Here is a 15593-nt window from a genome sequence, read left to right on the forward strand (position 1 = left end):
CGAGCCGAGCCGGGCCGGGCCGGGCCGAGCCGAGCCGAGCGGCCCCCGCTGCCGGCATGGTGCAGCAGGAGCCTGCCGGGGCGCTGGGGCTGGCGGCGGCGGGGGAGGCCGCTGCTGCCGCTGCCACCGCCGAGGTGCGGCTGTCCCGGCGTCGCTGGGTCGTGGTGCTGCTCTTCAGCAGCTACTCCCTGTGCAACGCCTTCCAGTGGATCCAGTATGGCAGCATCAACAACGTCTTCGCGCGCTTCTACGGCGTGAGCGCCTTCGCCATCGACTGGCTCTCCATGAGCTACATGGTCACCTACATCCCTCTGCTCTTCCCCGTCGCCTGGCTGCTGGACAAGAGGGGCCTGCGCCTCATCGCCCTGGCCGGCTCGGCCCTCAACGCCCTGGGCGCCTGGGTGAAGCTGGGCAGCCTGAAGCCGCACCTCTTCCCCATCACCGTCCTGGGGCAGGTCATCTGCTCCCTGGCCCAGGTCTTCATCCTGGGCATGCCCTCGCGCATCGCCTCCGTCTGGTTCGGCCCCCGTGAGGTCTCCACTGCCTGCTCCATTGCTGTCTTTGGGAACCAGGTAATGGGCGGCTGTCCCCTGCCTGGCCAGGCACGTGGAGTGGGCTGTCACCTGCCTGGCCAGGGACTGGAAGTGCTAAGGGGGCAAACCAGGGAGGGGGAAAAGATGCACAGGGTCTGGAGGGCAGCAGCAGGGATAAGAGGCAGTTACACTAAATTCCCCCCTGGGAAATGCAGCTGGTACCTGGAGGGACGCAGCTGGGGTTAGGCTGTGGGCTGGTGGTGGTGGCAAAGGCAGGTGGGACCCAAGTCTACAAAGTTGGAGGCAGCATGGGGGTTGGGTACAGGTCTGGCTTTGAGAGGTGTTTGGACTCGGGAGGCTTCTCCAGTCCTCTCCTACTCTCGTGTTTGCGAATCTCTAGTCCAGGGGTGTGATTCAGTAGAACCATGGATGGGATGGAGGGGAATGTGCGCTGCTGAGAAACCTCAGATCTGCAGTTGCATCTGGACTTGACACTGCAATATCTTCCTCCTGCTGACAACTAGGTGGGACAAAGGAGATTAGCTGTATACTGAAAAGGGTACTTGCCACTGAGCCCTGGAGGAAAATGACTTTAGCACTTTCACACCTCTTAAAAAGGAGGTACAGAGTTTCTACCAGCAGTTGCTTTGAAAAGAAACAAACCTTCCATCAAGCTAGGGCCAGGTAAGCTCCCTGAGCACTCTTGTAAGAAGGTGGGTCAAGGAGGCCAGTGTCCCACTCTTCCTCAAGCTGTGACAGTCTTTTCTTGTAGTCAGCTGGTGCTTGGAGGAGATAAGTTTTTCCACAGCTTTGGAAGGATCAGGGAAGTAGCTTCTTGACCCTTGCACCAGAACACCCACTCATCCCTCTTGCATGAAGCAGATAGGCCAATACTGATGCAACATGGCATAAGCGAAGTGAGTGTGGCTCTGCAACACTGACACCAAGAAGAGGGAATTGGAACCTGGCATTAGCTGTTAGGCTGGACCTGTGTCCCTTGCTTTGAGATCCAATGTACTCTGCTACATGTGACTGTGCACCACCCTGGACCATCTTTGATTCAGCCTGTGGGTGGCTGCTATTCAGATTTGAATGGTTTGCAATTCAGCTCGTTTCTGATGCATGGTTCTTCCTCACAGATAACTTTGTGTGCCATGGGCTTGAGGTCTCCTTTCCCCACATTCCTGGGTTTCTGTATTTATTTAGATACTCCTGAGGCAAAAAGAGTGAATGCTCAGAGATGGTATTTGAAGAACTGAAGTCTGTGGAACAGCGCTAGGGAATTAAGGAGACTCTGGAAAGAGAAAACATCTTTCTCTGAGTGAATCTAAGCTTTCCTCTTTGCTCTTATCACCCAGGCTAGTGGGCTGGTTTTTATGTGTTTTACGTGAATCTTCAGAGTGGAAGGCATTTAACTTGGCATGAGCACTCTGCTGATTTAGGAGTAAATAAGTAACTGAGCATTTTGCTGTCAGACTTTTTTTAATTATTCAGGTGGAGTTACTCAACAATGTGCATAACAAATCCAAACAGTGTGGGTTTCAGCCTATGCTATATGCGTGTGTGGTATCCTCATCGTCCTAAATGGAGGGGGTTAGTGTAACGGTTGTGAAAAGCAAACTTTGGCTACGCTTTTGGAGCTCCACACTGCTCTGGAGATTGAACTGACATGGCAATGAGACCTCAGTTCAGTACATAGCCTTTGCTTTGTAAGCCCAGACTTCCTTTTAGAGAACTGGAGAAGTCAGAAATGGCAATGACTAAAGGCAGGGCGTACTCCGTAGGAAGGACCTATTAATTCCCTTAGTCAAGGGTCCTGAGGTGCATAATCACAGTGAATGAAAAGTAGCTATTTTGTTTACTGGTGATGGTGGGCAGGGGGAAGAAATAAAGGCATCCTTTTTTCCTGACTCTGCAGTTAAAGACTGTGTGTTAGGGAGTGTTAGCAAAGGGTATAATACAGTGGGTTTGTAATTGCAGTATGCCAGCATGGCAAATTATTCCCTATGCTCATTCCTCTACAAAACTGCATGGTTTTCCTTTCCTTGCCACGTCACTTAGTTACAGATCCTCAAGGTGGAAAACTCTGTCATGAGTTGTTATCATGACTATTATTATTGAATGCTAAACACTGATGTCCCTCTCCATCAAGAATTGCAACCAACTATATGGAGGAGTGCGGCAGTGTCACTGCTGCTTTTTTTGATATACCTGCCCTCTTTCTGCTCCTACCCTCTCAGCCTTAGACAGCACTTAAGCAGCGCTGTCCTGAGGAGAGCCCTGCCTGCTGCTTCATTGAGGTCTGCTGGGGTGATGTCTGCTCAGGATGCTGCTGCTGCTTGCTGAGTGGTGGTAACCTTCAGTTTCAAAGTTAGCCCTGAAAAGTAAATCATTAAATCAGTCAGACTGGGTATTAAATATCTTTTAAAAAACAAACAAACAAACCCTAGTAGAGTATCAGATTCTCCTCACTTGTTTCTGATCACGTGTTGGCTGTGGTATCTGAAGTGCAAAGAAGGGTTAGATTGAGGACTCTTGAATCAATGCTGGAGAGCTTCTAGAAGAGTGTGGACACCTGTGGAGGAGGTGATCACATTCCCTTCTTTACCCACTGCTGGTTTTCATGACATTTTACTTTTCCCCATTTTAACAGGGAGATGCATAGGTTTTTCCATTCTTTTTCCCTGTCCCTGCAAATGCATGTATGGGGAGGTGTAGAATGGTGTTTATTTGCATGTTGGATACTTTGGCATTAAAATATTAGTGTTATTAAAATACTATTAGCATCTCATTGCTAAGGAAGCAGAAGTGTTTTGAAGAGTTCACTAATGTCCTTCAGATCTGTTTGAATATTGGGAGGAATTTGTCTGACATGCTTCTGAAATACAGCCATCAGGAGTAGCGTGCCTGCTACGTCATCAGCAGTGTCACTTTTGGAGGAGCTTGGTGCTGGATATCTACGTGAAGTCCCATGGACAAGAGGTGGGTGGGAGAGAGTGGTTTGTGTAAGGCCGTGCTGGTTGCATTTTGGTGTATTGATTCATCAGCCTGTTCCCTGTTTGGGGCAGTGGTTCAGACCCGACAGGTTGCAGCAAACAGGCTTCTGATTTCTATGTCGGAAGGAGACCATCCCCTCATTCTCTCTGGTGGCAGGACCACAGCAGGAAGAAATGCTCTCCTGAGATACTAGCATTTGCAGGTGTATGTGCTTTCTGGAGCAGCAGGCCTTGCCCCTTCCTTTAACATACTTGCTCTGCTGTCTTTTGGGTATGAGGAAACATGGTGCTGTGGCATGACAGAACTAACACAGTGGTGGGGATGTTTAGGTAATGAGTTAAATTCTCGTGGCTTTTTGAGATTTATAAGCTGGAGCGTGGTGGCCAGGTACCAGTTCTCTGCTTCAGCTGCCATGGCGTGTGCTGGATTGCTGTGCTTGGGCCACGCTTCTTCAGGCATGTTGGTTTTAGGCATATCTCTTACTGCTGTATCTTCCTGTTGTCACTTGATGGGCAAGGGACATGGGCAGCACGCAGACAATTGTGTGACTGTGTTGCACAGGGGCAATGAAAGAACATTTGTGTTTGTGGCTTTGTATTGCTTTGTCACAAATATTGTCACTTTTTTTGATTGAAATAGACCTTGTTCCTGGCTCTTGCCATTCTGATGAAAAGAAAAAAGCAGCTGATGGGCTTGAGAGTAAGGATGCAGGCATGTTAGACAACGTTTCTGCTGTAATTTTGCCTCGTCATTTTTTAGCAGGGGTTGATAAAAGGTGTTGATGTGGTTTGGGAGAAAACTACAGCTTTGCATTAATCTCTGCCTCTGGGGAAAAATGATGCAGCACCTTGCTAATCTTCAGGTGGGGTCTGTCCTTGTGCTGCTGCAGCTGGCATGTGACTTCAAAGATTTAGGGCTTCCATAACAGAAATGGCCCAAGGCAGAACTTTTAGGTGCTATCTGCAGACTGCTGGGAGTGCCAGTCTAGCAGTGATTAGGTGATGGCTTTTGAAGTGGACAAACTGGATGATAAGCTGTGAATGAAATTCAGGCAAATGCTTGCTCTCTCTCCTGGTAGGTCCTTTCTTCTTGTTCTGAATTGGGGGAAAGAGTCTGCATGGGGTAGTGGGTGGGTGGGTGTTGCCAAATAATTGGATCTACAACATCTGAATGGCCATTGCTTTTGTGCTGGTGAGCCTGCAGCACTGTTTGTGCCGAGCATGTGCTGCTGTTTGATGCCTCGCTGCTAACTCTGTTCTGTACCTTTTGCCCTTCAGGGAAGGCAGCATCTGAAAGTCTAAGTGTTGTGAAAATGGAGCACATCCTGTGGAATTCCTGTCTTCAGGTGGACTTCTAGATCTCTCTGGCTGTTCTGTCCCTGCTGGAGGCTCCCCATCTCTTCAGATGAGATTTGATCCCTGTTAGAAATAGGGGCAGGTGGTGGTCTGCCTCACATCCCTCTGTAGCGTGGCCCTGTATCTCCCGGGGTTTTAGCTATTAGAATAGAGAAGATTTTAGCAAGGAACCAAGAGGACCTGGTAGTCACAGTGGTTAATGGTTGACATTCTCTAGCCCTGGCTCCTTTCTCCCCCTCTAAAAAAGGGCAGGGTGGATCAGAGCACTTGGATCACAAGGATTGCAATGTGGCCAACTCTCCGAGGTCCTGGATGTGGCTCAGTGTGGCAGGGCGTGCTGACCAAATAGCAATGTGGCTTTCCCAGGAATGCCTAAGTTTCTATAAATGGACACTACAGCCTGAAATGAACTTTTTCTACGCATTTCATCTGGTGGTCCCTTCCCAGCCATGCACCAAAGGCAGCTGCCCCTTCTCCCTCACAGAAGCAGTTGGCTTTTGGGTTATCATCTGTGGAAGCTGCATGGGAGTTAAATGAATGACTTGCAGTGTTTTTGCTGGGAGGGGCTGCCCTATGGCACCCTCAGCACTAGCCCTGTGGGATCCCCCAGGGCTGGCTATGTTAGGTGACTGTAGTAGGTCTTTGACCAAAGTATTATATCCTGACTGCAGATTCCAGCAGCCACTGAGGTAGCTGTCAGAGCTGAAACCCCTCTTCTGCTTTACTCTCTCTTACCTACTGCTGTTTTGCTGTGTTGTGTTTCTTTCCCATTAAACTGGGGGAAGGTGCATTCAAGGCTGGGAGGCCCTGAATGACTTGCATAGAGAAGTAGTCTTCATCATACAGCATTGCATCATATTAAGCAGCATCAGATGATGCCACAGAAGCAGAAGTGTGATGAGGAAGGGTATTTGCTTTGCTTCCAGAAGAGCTTTGGTTGTGCAAGTGCAGTTTGAAAAAATACATTATCTCCCTCATCAGTGGGAGAGTAAAAAAGAGCCTAAGCCCTATCTTATCTTGCCACAAGGCCTGGATTACAGTCTTTACTTTCACAACTTGCATCCTTTCTGCTTCTTAAAACACTGCAAGAAAGGTGACTAAGCTGTGGTTTGCAAATGTTCACATATGTTGACTTCCTGACTATCTGGATTTCAACAGACTCCTTTCGTTTTGCTGTCAGTGGTATGGAAGAAGCATATTCTGGACAGCAATCCAGACAAAAGTATACTGGGTAGGAACTGGCAGCTTCTGATTTACACAGCTCTTCAGTTGGGTATTTTCAATTCTACTGTAGCTTTTGTATAGAAAGGCAGTTTGGGACCTGTGCTGATAGTAAAGGATTGGGAAGCCAATGTGCAGTAGGGGTCACAGGGTGTGAGAAGGGGGTGGCTGTCTGCTCTCTGCAGATTGCGTTACGTGAACTGTAGGGTCAGAAAGTTTAGCTGCTCCCGTGAAACGTCATGGTGATAGCGTGGGAGGCATCTGTAGTTAGAAAAGGAGGGAGAACAGCAAGGCAGAGTTTTGACACACAGACAAAAGTAGAGGAAGAAGCTGCATTGTCCTGGGCTTTGTAAAGGTACCTCCTCAAAGTGGTTCCCTGGGTGAATGGAGATGCGGGTCTGATGCCTTTAGTTATGTTGGCAGAACTGTTGGAGAGGCTTCTGATATGGGTCCTGTGTGTATTGAGCTTGGTTCAAAGTTCCCCTCTCATACGTGTAAAAGCGATGTAGTGAGAAGGAGAGCCTTTCCGTTCCCCTTCATAAGGGCTTTCCTACTGCAACAAGAAGCGCATTGTTCAGATCCAGCAAACTGCAACTTCCCCCTCCTCTCACCTATCAGATGTGTCCTTTTGCCACTACCAGTTACGTTCTGCATCTTTGCACTGATTTGCACTACTAGTGTGGGCCACATGACATCCTGATCTAGTCTCATCTGTTACTGAACAGCACGGATGTTGCTGTACTTGGCTTGTGTGTTTTGTCTGTAAGATTTTTGGAGAGACAATCTATTGTTGTGGTTGTTATTGGAGATGGAGGTTTCTAGAAGAACAACAGTTGCTGTTTGCAGGCTTGCTTTGTTGACTTTGCACCAAGAACCTTGGCTTCCTTGGTGATAATATTGTTGGGTCAGTTATCATTCATTTGGGAAATCTCACAAGATTTGTTTTAAATTCTCAGTATCTGAAGCCACTTGTATTAGAATGAAGTATAATTAAAAAAAAAAACTCAAACCAAATCCAGAAACCCAAAACCATTTCTACTGTTGTGTCTGGGGAAGAACATCTTGAAAATGTGAAGCCCTACAGGCTTAAACATATGTGTCAGAAAGCAGGTAAATCAGTGTGTACTGCAGGACTGACTTGTTAAAACAATTGAAGTATGAGTCATTTTATTCCAAAGCCTGGTAGTCCCTCTGGTTTTCTAGAGGATTCCTCATCTCCATGTTCCTTGGTTGATGTAGATGTTAAGCATTAGAGGTAGTGCTGTGCGTTGCAAGTAAATGGTTCAAGACTGGTACTGCATGTCCCCAGCAGTTACACGGATCTCTCCTGCTCCTCTGCTTTTGGAGGCAGTAGAGGACGCTCCGTTAGAAATGGGGGGGTGGCCCTGGAGGGAACTGGGTTGTTGTGACCCTCAGAAGGCTTCTGGCAGTAGCATTGTGTGGGTGGCTCAGTATGGGTCTGCCAGGAGGGAAGTCTTTGGCACAGATGAAGTGTTTGTTTTATTCATGCTTTAAAACATTGCATTTGATAGAGTTTCACAAACATCTCTCAACGAGAGGTCTGCAGTAGGTAGGTAGATTCTCCTATTTCTGTTCTCCAGGCTGATCTGAGGTGTGGGTGAAAGATCGATGCCCAGATCAAAAGGAGTGTGGGCCCTGTTAAAAGTCACTCATCTGGGAGTGGAAAGGTAGAGTAGCTTGAGTGGTGTGTTGACAAATGCAATGAGCTCTCTTTGCTGAGAGCAGGTGAAGGCCTTGATTTTTTGTTTTGTTTTGTTTTGTTTTGTTTTGTTTTGTTTTGTTTTGTTTCCCAAAAGCCTTTCTTTTGGAAAGGTACAATGCATCAGAACAGAGGATCATCTGGCCTAGGTCAGGCCAAATTTGTAAGGCAGCCCCATGCCAGTCAGTGGTAAGTGCTAAGGGAAAGACAGTAAAAAAAGGAATGTATCCTCCTAACTCTCCAAACTTGGCTTGGGAACTTGCTGAGATTGTATTGAAATCATAATGTCTGAAAAGCCTGTTGTGTTGGTGTTTATCAACATGTAAACTTCAATCTTTTGATTGATTGTTACAGTTTCTGCCCATTTGGCCAAACCATCAGGCTGCTGGCCCTGGGGTTTTCTGGGACTCCTGCCTGTGCCAGGCCTCTTAAAAATTCACATAGCTTTTCCCTTCCTCCATTCCTGATTTGAGTATTTGGTAATAGAGCAGAGTTAGAAGTTTGGTGTGTTTGTGTGCAAGTAGTGTGGGTTTTCTGTTGACTTGTTCTTTTGAACTCCTGGATGAATACCATGTGGTCCTGACACCTCATAGAAGAAATTAGTTGAAATAAATTGATTAAGGTCTTCCACTGATAATGCCTTAGGTTTTTGCCATGTGAAAAGGTTCTGTTGATGTGGAGACCTCCCATAAATATTATTTTGTGAACACTGGTGCAAGACTTCATTTAGTTCTCCCTCTTTCTCAAATGTTCTTCTTCCACAGTGATCATCTTTTGGTCCTACAGACTTTATGGCGGGCTTCCTGATTTTGCTGTGTTTGAAGAGTTTTGACTGGGTTTGTAAAGTTGTTCCAGAGTCTTTTTTGGCCTACTTATGGTCTTTAGCTTGGTCTAGTTTGCTGTCTTTTTCTTTGCTTGAAGGCATAATGTCCAGTTTTCGCATTGGGTGGTGGTTGGTTATTTTGGTTTGGTGTGGTGTTTTTTGTTTTTGTTTTTGTTTTTTTTTTTAACTTACTTAACTGTGGTTCCTTTATTCTGTTCTAAAATATTTTGCTAATATTCTCTAGGCTTACACTGAGCCTCTGATGTGGTGTCTTTACACAGTCTTCGTGTCACTTGCAAGCATTTAATTTCTTGGCTTTTCTTTTTAATTTCCTTTTAACAAGCTTCTTTCCTTTTAGGCAGCTTTTGCAAGTTAAATATTGCCATAGTGCTTTGGAGGGTGGGTTTTATTTTGTTGCTGCTGCAAGGAAGCTGAATTTGAGTGCAGTGCAGAACCGTTCTGTAATATTGATTGTGGTCACACTGTGCTGTTCTAGGTCTAAATCACAAATTGTGCTGCCTCTTATAGGTTCTCCTTAGAAAAGAGTATTTATGGAATCAAAAAATGCAGTCTCTGCATCATCCCTGACATGACACTTATTTAGTCTGCAAGGGCATTGTCGAAATTTCTCACTGTTGTATTTTTTCTGCCTTTGCAGCATCTCTCTCTTTCTGTCTGTTAACACTTTAATTGACCTTCTGGGTTTGGTGGTCTCCTCTGTCAATATTTGTGCTTACTTATGAAATTTTATAGGGCTTCTTTATTCCCGTTGCTGACTCTTAAGTTTTCTTTAAGGTGGAGACCTACTCCTCCATCAATCATTCAGTTTTTATGCTGATACTGCACTGATAAACTTCCTTCAGCAGACTTAGTATACAGACAGCTAAACTTAAATTAGACATCCCATTTTCCATTTCAGGACTTCAGGTACATTTATACCATCTTATTAGCCATCAGCTCTTGGTTTTATTGCCTGTTCTTGTATACCCTTGAATCTTGAATATGATGTTGTTGTTGGGACTGGTCAACTGGTCTAAAGGGGAATCTTCTATCCTTTACCAGACTTTAAAGAATAAGTCATCTGAACAGTGCACTCTGCTGTAGTTGTTGACTTCCCTCGTATTCTCTTTAAAAATTACCCCAAAGTCTTCTTAAAATAAAGTGCCAGCAGCCTGGTTCCTGAGGAGAGATTCTCAGAAATCAGGACAGTGTTGTGTGTTTTGGGTGTGAATGATGTGCCAAATTTGGGGAATTAGAGCCTATCTATATAGGTCTTGGAGACCTTTCTGCCTGCACAAAGGTTGGAGATGCTAATTTGTATGCTGGTGAGAGGGACTACACTACAAACCCTAATGACTGATGGTCTCTGTAAGTAGGGTAGCACAGACTGTTGCAGAACCAACCTTGTTTTTAAATTGCTTTATTTTCCCAGCCCTGATGTAAGAGGTGTGGAGAAGGGAGAAAAGTTATTTTTCACTTGCTAAGGCATCTTTAAATTTTCTGGTTAGCTGGGTTACAGTGTTGTCTGTTGGGCTGATGGTGGTGCAGGCACTGGCTTGCTGAGAACCAGGCTAAAAATCTCCTTGTGAAAGGTCAAGTATGTGCTGTATAGTACTCATTGGGTTGTTGAGAGCTTGTCTTTGTTGCTAAAATGGTATGAATAAGCCAGGGTCTGTGAGTATCCTCCAGGAAATCTTCAGTTTTAGTGAAGTCAAGGGGCCTCATCTTCATAGGAGTAGTACTATCAGTTGCTCTGAAGTAGCAATAGGAGCTACATTTTATATGTTTGCTGAGATTTTTTTTCCTCTTCTACCATCTAGTCCTTCACAAAGGTTTAACAAACTCCTAATGGATAAAAGTGGTTCCTTTTTTGGGAGCAGAAGAGAAGACAAAACATCCATCTACATTTAGAAAAATTGTTTAGGTCTTCTGAAAAGACAACAGCAGTGTCCAAGAAAGCTGAGTAAGTCTGTATCCCATTGGGTAAGTGATGACTATAGGACTTCCCAGTAAAGTATTTCTGAACAATTTGCAAAACAGATTCTCAATACCCTCTCTGCTAGGTACATCAGATAGATCCTTTTTCAGGAAGGAGAAGCTAGAGGGAGACCCGAAAAGAGTGAATCTTGACTGTGGGCCTGGAGAAACTTACGTCAGAGGTCAGAATAAAGCATGGATCTCTCCTCCTTTCCTGTTCTTGTTTTGCTATGGTTCAGCAGCTCGTGATTGCAGCTCATTCAGTAGCACGTGATTGCAGAGAGCGGGAAGCCAAGAAGCACCTAGCGCAGGAATCCAGCCCAGTTCTTCCAAGAACGAAATGGTGATAAGACAAAGGATCAATTTCCAGGCAGGTGTTTATAGACCTTATTTGGTAAAGGGTGGAGGGGCACACATGAGACCTGATATGTAAGAGCTAGTAGGGCTCTTCCCTCAAATGGAAAGGAGCAATGTTGAGAGTCTTTTCCTTGAAGCTTGAATCCTTGGGAATGCTAAGGAGTGAAGCCCAGTGTGGCTGTGTTTCTGGGCTGAGCAGGCACGCCAGAGCCACAGGCCTGCACTTTGGCCACAAGCAGGGCAAAATAAATGTGCTGCAGAGACAAATAGGCTTCTGCCCTCTAGGAGCGATCTCTGAGCATCTGTTTGGTGCAGTTGCCTTTTCTGTGCACTCTTCTGTGCAGCTGCAGGCTTGTTTCCCTCGTGCAGAGAAGGGGGAGGTGTGCAATTTAATAAAGATCAGAGGTTGAAGCCTCTAAGCCAGCTGATAGTTGTGCTCGCTGTTAGTCAGTGAGTCTCAGGGGTCAGCGGGCAGTGCAGAGGAGGAGAGCAGACCTGACTCACTGTGACGAGAGGCTGGGCATAGGCCATGTCTGAACAAAGTTGAGCTCTGGCAAGTTTAGTCCTATGTCAGAGATTGCCTGTGCTGGGTGGGTGTTAGGAACGTTTAACCTTCCTAATGGTCTCTTAATTTTCCTCCTAAGCTCTTTCAGTCCTTGACTTGCTATCTGGGACAGCACAATTTGTGTCTGTCTTCAGTCCTTTTGACCAACACCCGAATGTTCTCATTCCTGACAGTGCCCTGAAGCAGTGGGGCACACCTGTAATCTCTTGGTCACTCATCCCACCAGCTCCCTGTGATGTCCCAGCACCAAGAAATGAACTCTGGCACAGATGCCTGTTGCTGATCCTGACCCAGGCTATTTGAGGTCCCAGTGGAGTGCATTGTTTGACACAGCAGAAGTTTGACCAGACATGGTTGAAAGTTACTTGTTTGTAAGCTAAATAGGGTGTCTGAACCTAGCAGATAGAATGCTTATGTTTCAAACAGAGCTTCCTGTCTCAAAAATCCCCCAGCTGGATGGAGGAGGAGGGAGTTTGTAGGGAGTTTTCTGGGGCTGGATGGCGCAAGCTGATTTTTATCCCAACTACCAGATATAGCACCTGAAGTGTATTTGTTCTGTGATCTTGATCCTGGCCTATGAGTGGGTCTTCCAAAATGAGTTAATCAGCATCCCAGAAACATGGATATGTGACAGAGGAAGCATGCGGAAAGCACAAGGAGTTTTTGCTAGAAGGCAGCCCAGGCAATGTGTCTGAGCTCATGCCTGGGTTACAGGGCTCCTGGGTCGTTCTGCTCTGTATGCTGTCATGCTTGGATGTGGTTTATGAGCAGCATAGTCCTTGCCTTTCTTAGTCCTTGCTTTCCATACTTATAGACTCTTTCTAGGGACTATGAAGACATTGAGCACTGCAGAATCCTTCTGTAGGGCAGCGGTTGGCTAGTGGTGCTGTCTTCCTGCTGTTCATTCATCACTGAGGCATAAAACACTATCCTCTCCAGCCCATTATCCTGCGACAACGACAACGGGTCATGGTGATGCTAATTGATTCCTATTGATCCATTGTTTCCTATAAGGAAACAGTAAATGCAACGGGCTTAATTTGACTGTATTCTCATCTCCATGTTTTGCATACTCCTCCCTCTTAGTGTGATGAGAGCAGTGGCTCTATAGAGGCTGTATTGGTGTAGCATAAATAACCACTGGGGGTGGGATTTTTTTTATGCTGCTAGTCTGTATTGGTTCAGCTAGCGCTGTTCTGGTACTGTTAGCACTTTTCTGTCTCCGGGCGAATGGTACATGCCTGCAAAAGAGATTGGAAATCTCTGTTTCAAGCAAGGATGAGAATGGCTGCATGGCCACCTGGCATGTCTCTTTCTTGGGTGCTTTCTCACTCCTTCCACCTACTGGAGGCTCTTGTGTGTGCCTTGTCACTGTCCACAACAGCAAACACAGGCTTAAATCAGGAAATAGCAAAAATGAGGGTGTTGCTAAACAAAACATTGCTTTTGCCCCAAATGGGTGGGTGTGCAGAGCCTTGAGAGCAAGCAAGAGCTGAGCTTGAGCATGGCTCTTTTTCTGATGTCTGAGAGGGCTGCAGGTACTGGGAAGGGCCAGGGGAACAGGTAAACACACAGTGCTTGGGAACCAAACGGTGATTGAAATGCACCCACAAACAGTGAAACACAAAGGGGGGAAAAGTGGCTTTCACAGGCTCCTCTTGTGTTTAGAGTGCTCATGAATGTGCTGAGTGCATTTTGGTTCCCACTTCATGAAAAGAAGAGTGTGCTCCTAAGCACCAAAGCAGTTATTTCTTCTCTTCTCTCTCCCATTTGAGGGTGGCACTGAAGGTCTGTGCCACTGTCAGTCCCACTTACCAGTTTGGCAAAGCCTGTGCTGCTACAGCTCCTTGTTGCTGTCCTGGAGAAATAGCTGTGGAGTTAAAAGCCCTAATATCCTCACTAAAATATGTGCTGCCACTGCAGGAGCTCCTCAGCCGGACATGTGGGGCTCTCGGCACAGTAGAGGCCAGCGATGCAGGGGTTTCTTCTTGCAGCCCTTCATAGCCAAGCATTTTATCCAGGGGCAGTTGTCAAGCCCCATCACACAACCTCAATGTTTAGGATATGTGCTGTCAGCACTTCCTCCACTCTCAACCTTGATGTTTTTCTAGGTTCTCCTAGCAGTCATAGGGTGAGCCTTGTCTTGGGAGGGGGCTCAATAGGAAACAGTGTCATAAAGTGGATGAGCCAGATTAATATCTCGCTCATTAGGAGTGGGCAGGTTTCTGTCTCGGCCCTTGCGCTTGTCTGGCTGGAAAATAAATTGGTTCAACTCATTAACCCAGCAAAGAATTGTGGTGGGTTTTGACAGTTTGTTTTCTGCCATTTTTAATGAGCAAGATTCGATTATCAGGTGATCAGGCCAGCACCAGAGCAGGTGCAAGATGAGGAGTGGGATGTGTGCGTGAACAGGAACATATATGCATGGGGGAGGTCAAGGGAAGCAAGACCTCCACTTAGATGGAGGCAGGTGTTTATTCTGCTCAATTCTATTGTAATACCTTGCCTTGAATATCCTGACAGTTGTGAGTGCAATAGCGGGACCTCTCTTATGGTCTAATTGCAATGGGTAGCTGACTTTTATCTCTTAATTGTTGGGTGGTAAAGAAGATTTTCACCTTGGTTGTGAAATTGGATTAGGGTCAGTTAGCCCTTACTGGGCATCAGGGGGCTTAGCTGTGGGGTGGTGGCAGTGTTGGGGTTCCATGTCACACCTCTGTGTGTTCCCTCTCTCTCCTGCTTAGCTCGGCATTGCTGTGGGCTTTCTGGTCCCTCCAGTTCTGGTTCCCAATGTGGAGGATGTGGAGAAGCTAGCCTACCATATCAGCATCATGTTCTTCGCAACTGCGGGCGTGGCAACAGCCCTATTCATCCTGGTTGTCGTAGGTAAGGAGGTGGGAGTGTACATAGGTGGGACTGAGAAGATCAGCCTCTGTCTGTGAGGGGCCTGTGTGCTAGGAAATGGGCCGGGGAGGTTATCTGGGGATGTGTCCTAGCACACAGCTGACAGGGTCATGCAATACCATATTGTGCTGCTTCAAGCCCTTGATGAACAGCACGTGTAGGGGGGTGTACTAGAGGTTGTGAGTGAGCCTGTCAAATTGTTCATTTCATTCTTTGATCGCCTGCGTAATAAAACCCTGGCATGAGTAAGTCCTTTAAAAGCCAACAGAAATCTTCTAAGGTTCACAGTCATCTTACCTGCAAACAGGGTGCTGGGCCTTGGATTATGTCTTAGACCTGACTATCTCTTAAGGGTAGGGAGAAAGAGGCAGGTTATATGGCATCACAGGAACAAGGTGTTCCCAGGAAAAAAAAAGGTAACCAGTTATGAGTGGAGAGAAGGAAGCATTAAGGACAGTAGCAGGACACCAGAGGTGCAATTCGCCTGCTTAACATGTGAAGTGGAAGCCACATCTTTAGGATGAAAGATTGGCAGGCTCACTGGAGAGCAGAGCTTGTCTGCTGAACTCCATGTAATTTTTTTTTTTTTTTTTATAGGCTCCTCTTGCCAGCTTGTTCATGTTGCCTGGTGGCTGAATCACATGTAGACTTTAAAGAATCTGGGGCAGGGAATAGACAAGGTACAAAAATGGCTGTCTAGCACCTGGTACAGCAGTATCACTTGCGACCAGGTTTTCTGGATGCTACTTTAATGCTAGTTAGGGACAGCAGATGGCTTGGCCAGCCTAAGAAGTGCTGGGACTGAAATAAAACCTGGCATGGGTCATTGCTCTCTAGGCACTGGGCACTGCAGGGCTCCAGGCCACCTTTGCAAGCTGGCTTTTCCCATTCCACTTTTGCATTTGTAACTCCATGCAACACTTTCACAGCTGGCTGGCCACCCTCCTGGAGACAAAGCCATTATTAGTTCTGAGAACTCTTTTGTTGCTGCCAGACACCGCCTACACAAAAAGCTAATTGACGGCAAGGTGTTTCCCCAGTGGCAGGCGTTATTGTTGGAGAAACCCTCTTCATTCCTGGTCCTGGATAAGCTCATGCATGGAAATCAAAGCTTAAGGACAATGGTGTGTTTTGTATACTT

General features: G+C 46.4%; 1 protein-coding gene across 1 annotated transcript in view; it reads left to right on the top strand.

The window, feature by feature from the left end:
- Positions 1–56: 56 nt before the first annotated feature.
- FLVCR2 (feline leukemia virus subgroup C cellular receptor family, member 2) overlaps positions 57–15593 on the top strand; it is a 33160-nt gene continuing 17623 nt past the window's right edge. Inside the window, exons 1-2 of the mRNA XM_010584004.1 lie at positions 57–572; positions 14293–14434. Of these exons, the coding sequence (XP_010582306.1) occupies positions 57–572; positions 14293–14434 (658 nt within the window). The remainder of the gene's footprint in view (positions 573–14292; positions 14435–15593) is intronic.

The sequence above is a fragment of the Haliaeetus leucocephalus genome, unplaced genomic scaffold, assembly GCF_000737465.1.
Source record: "Haliaeetus leucocephalus isolate CR32 unplaced genomic scaffold, Haliaeetus_leucocephalus-4.0 Scaffold932, whole genome shotgun sequence".
Classification (NCBI taxonomy): Eukaryota; Metazoa; Chordata; class Aves; order Accipitriformes; family Accipitridae; genus Haliaeetus; species Haliaeetus leucocephalus.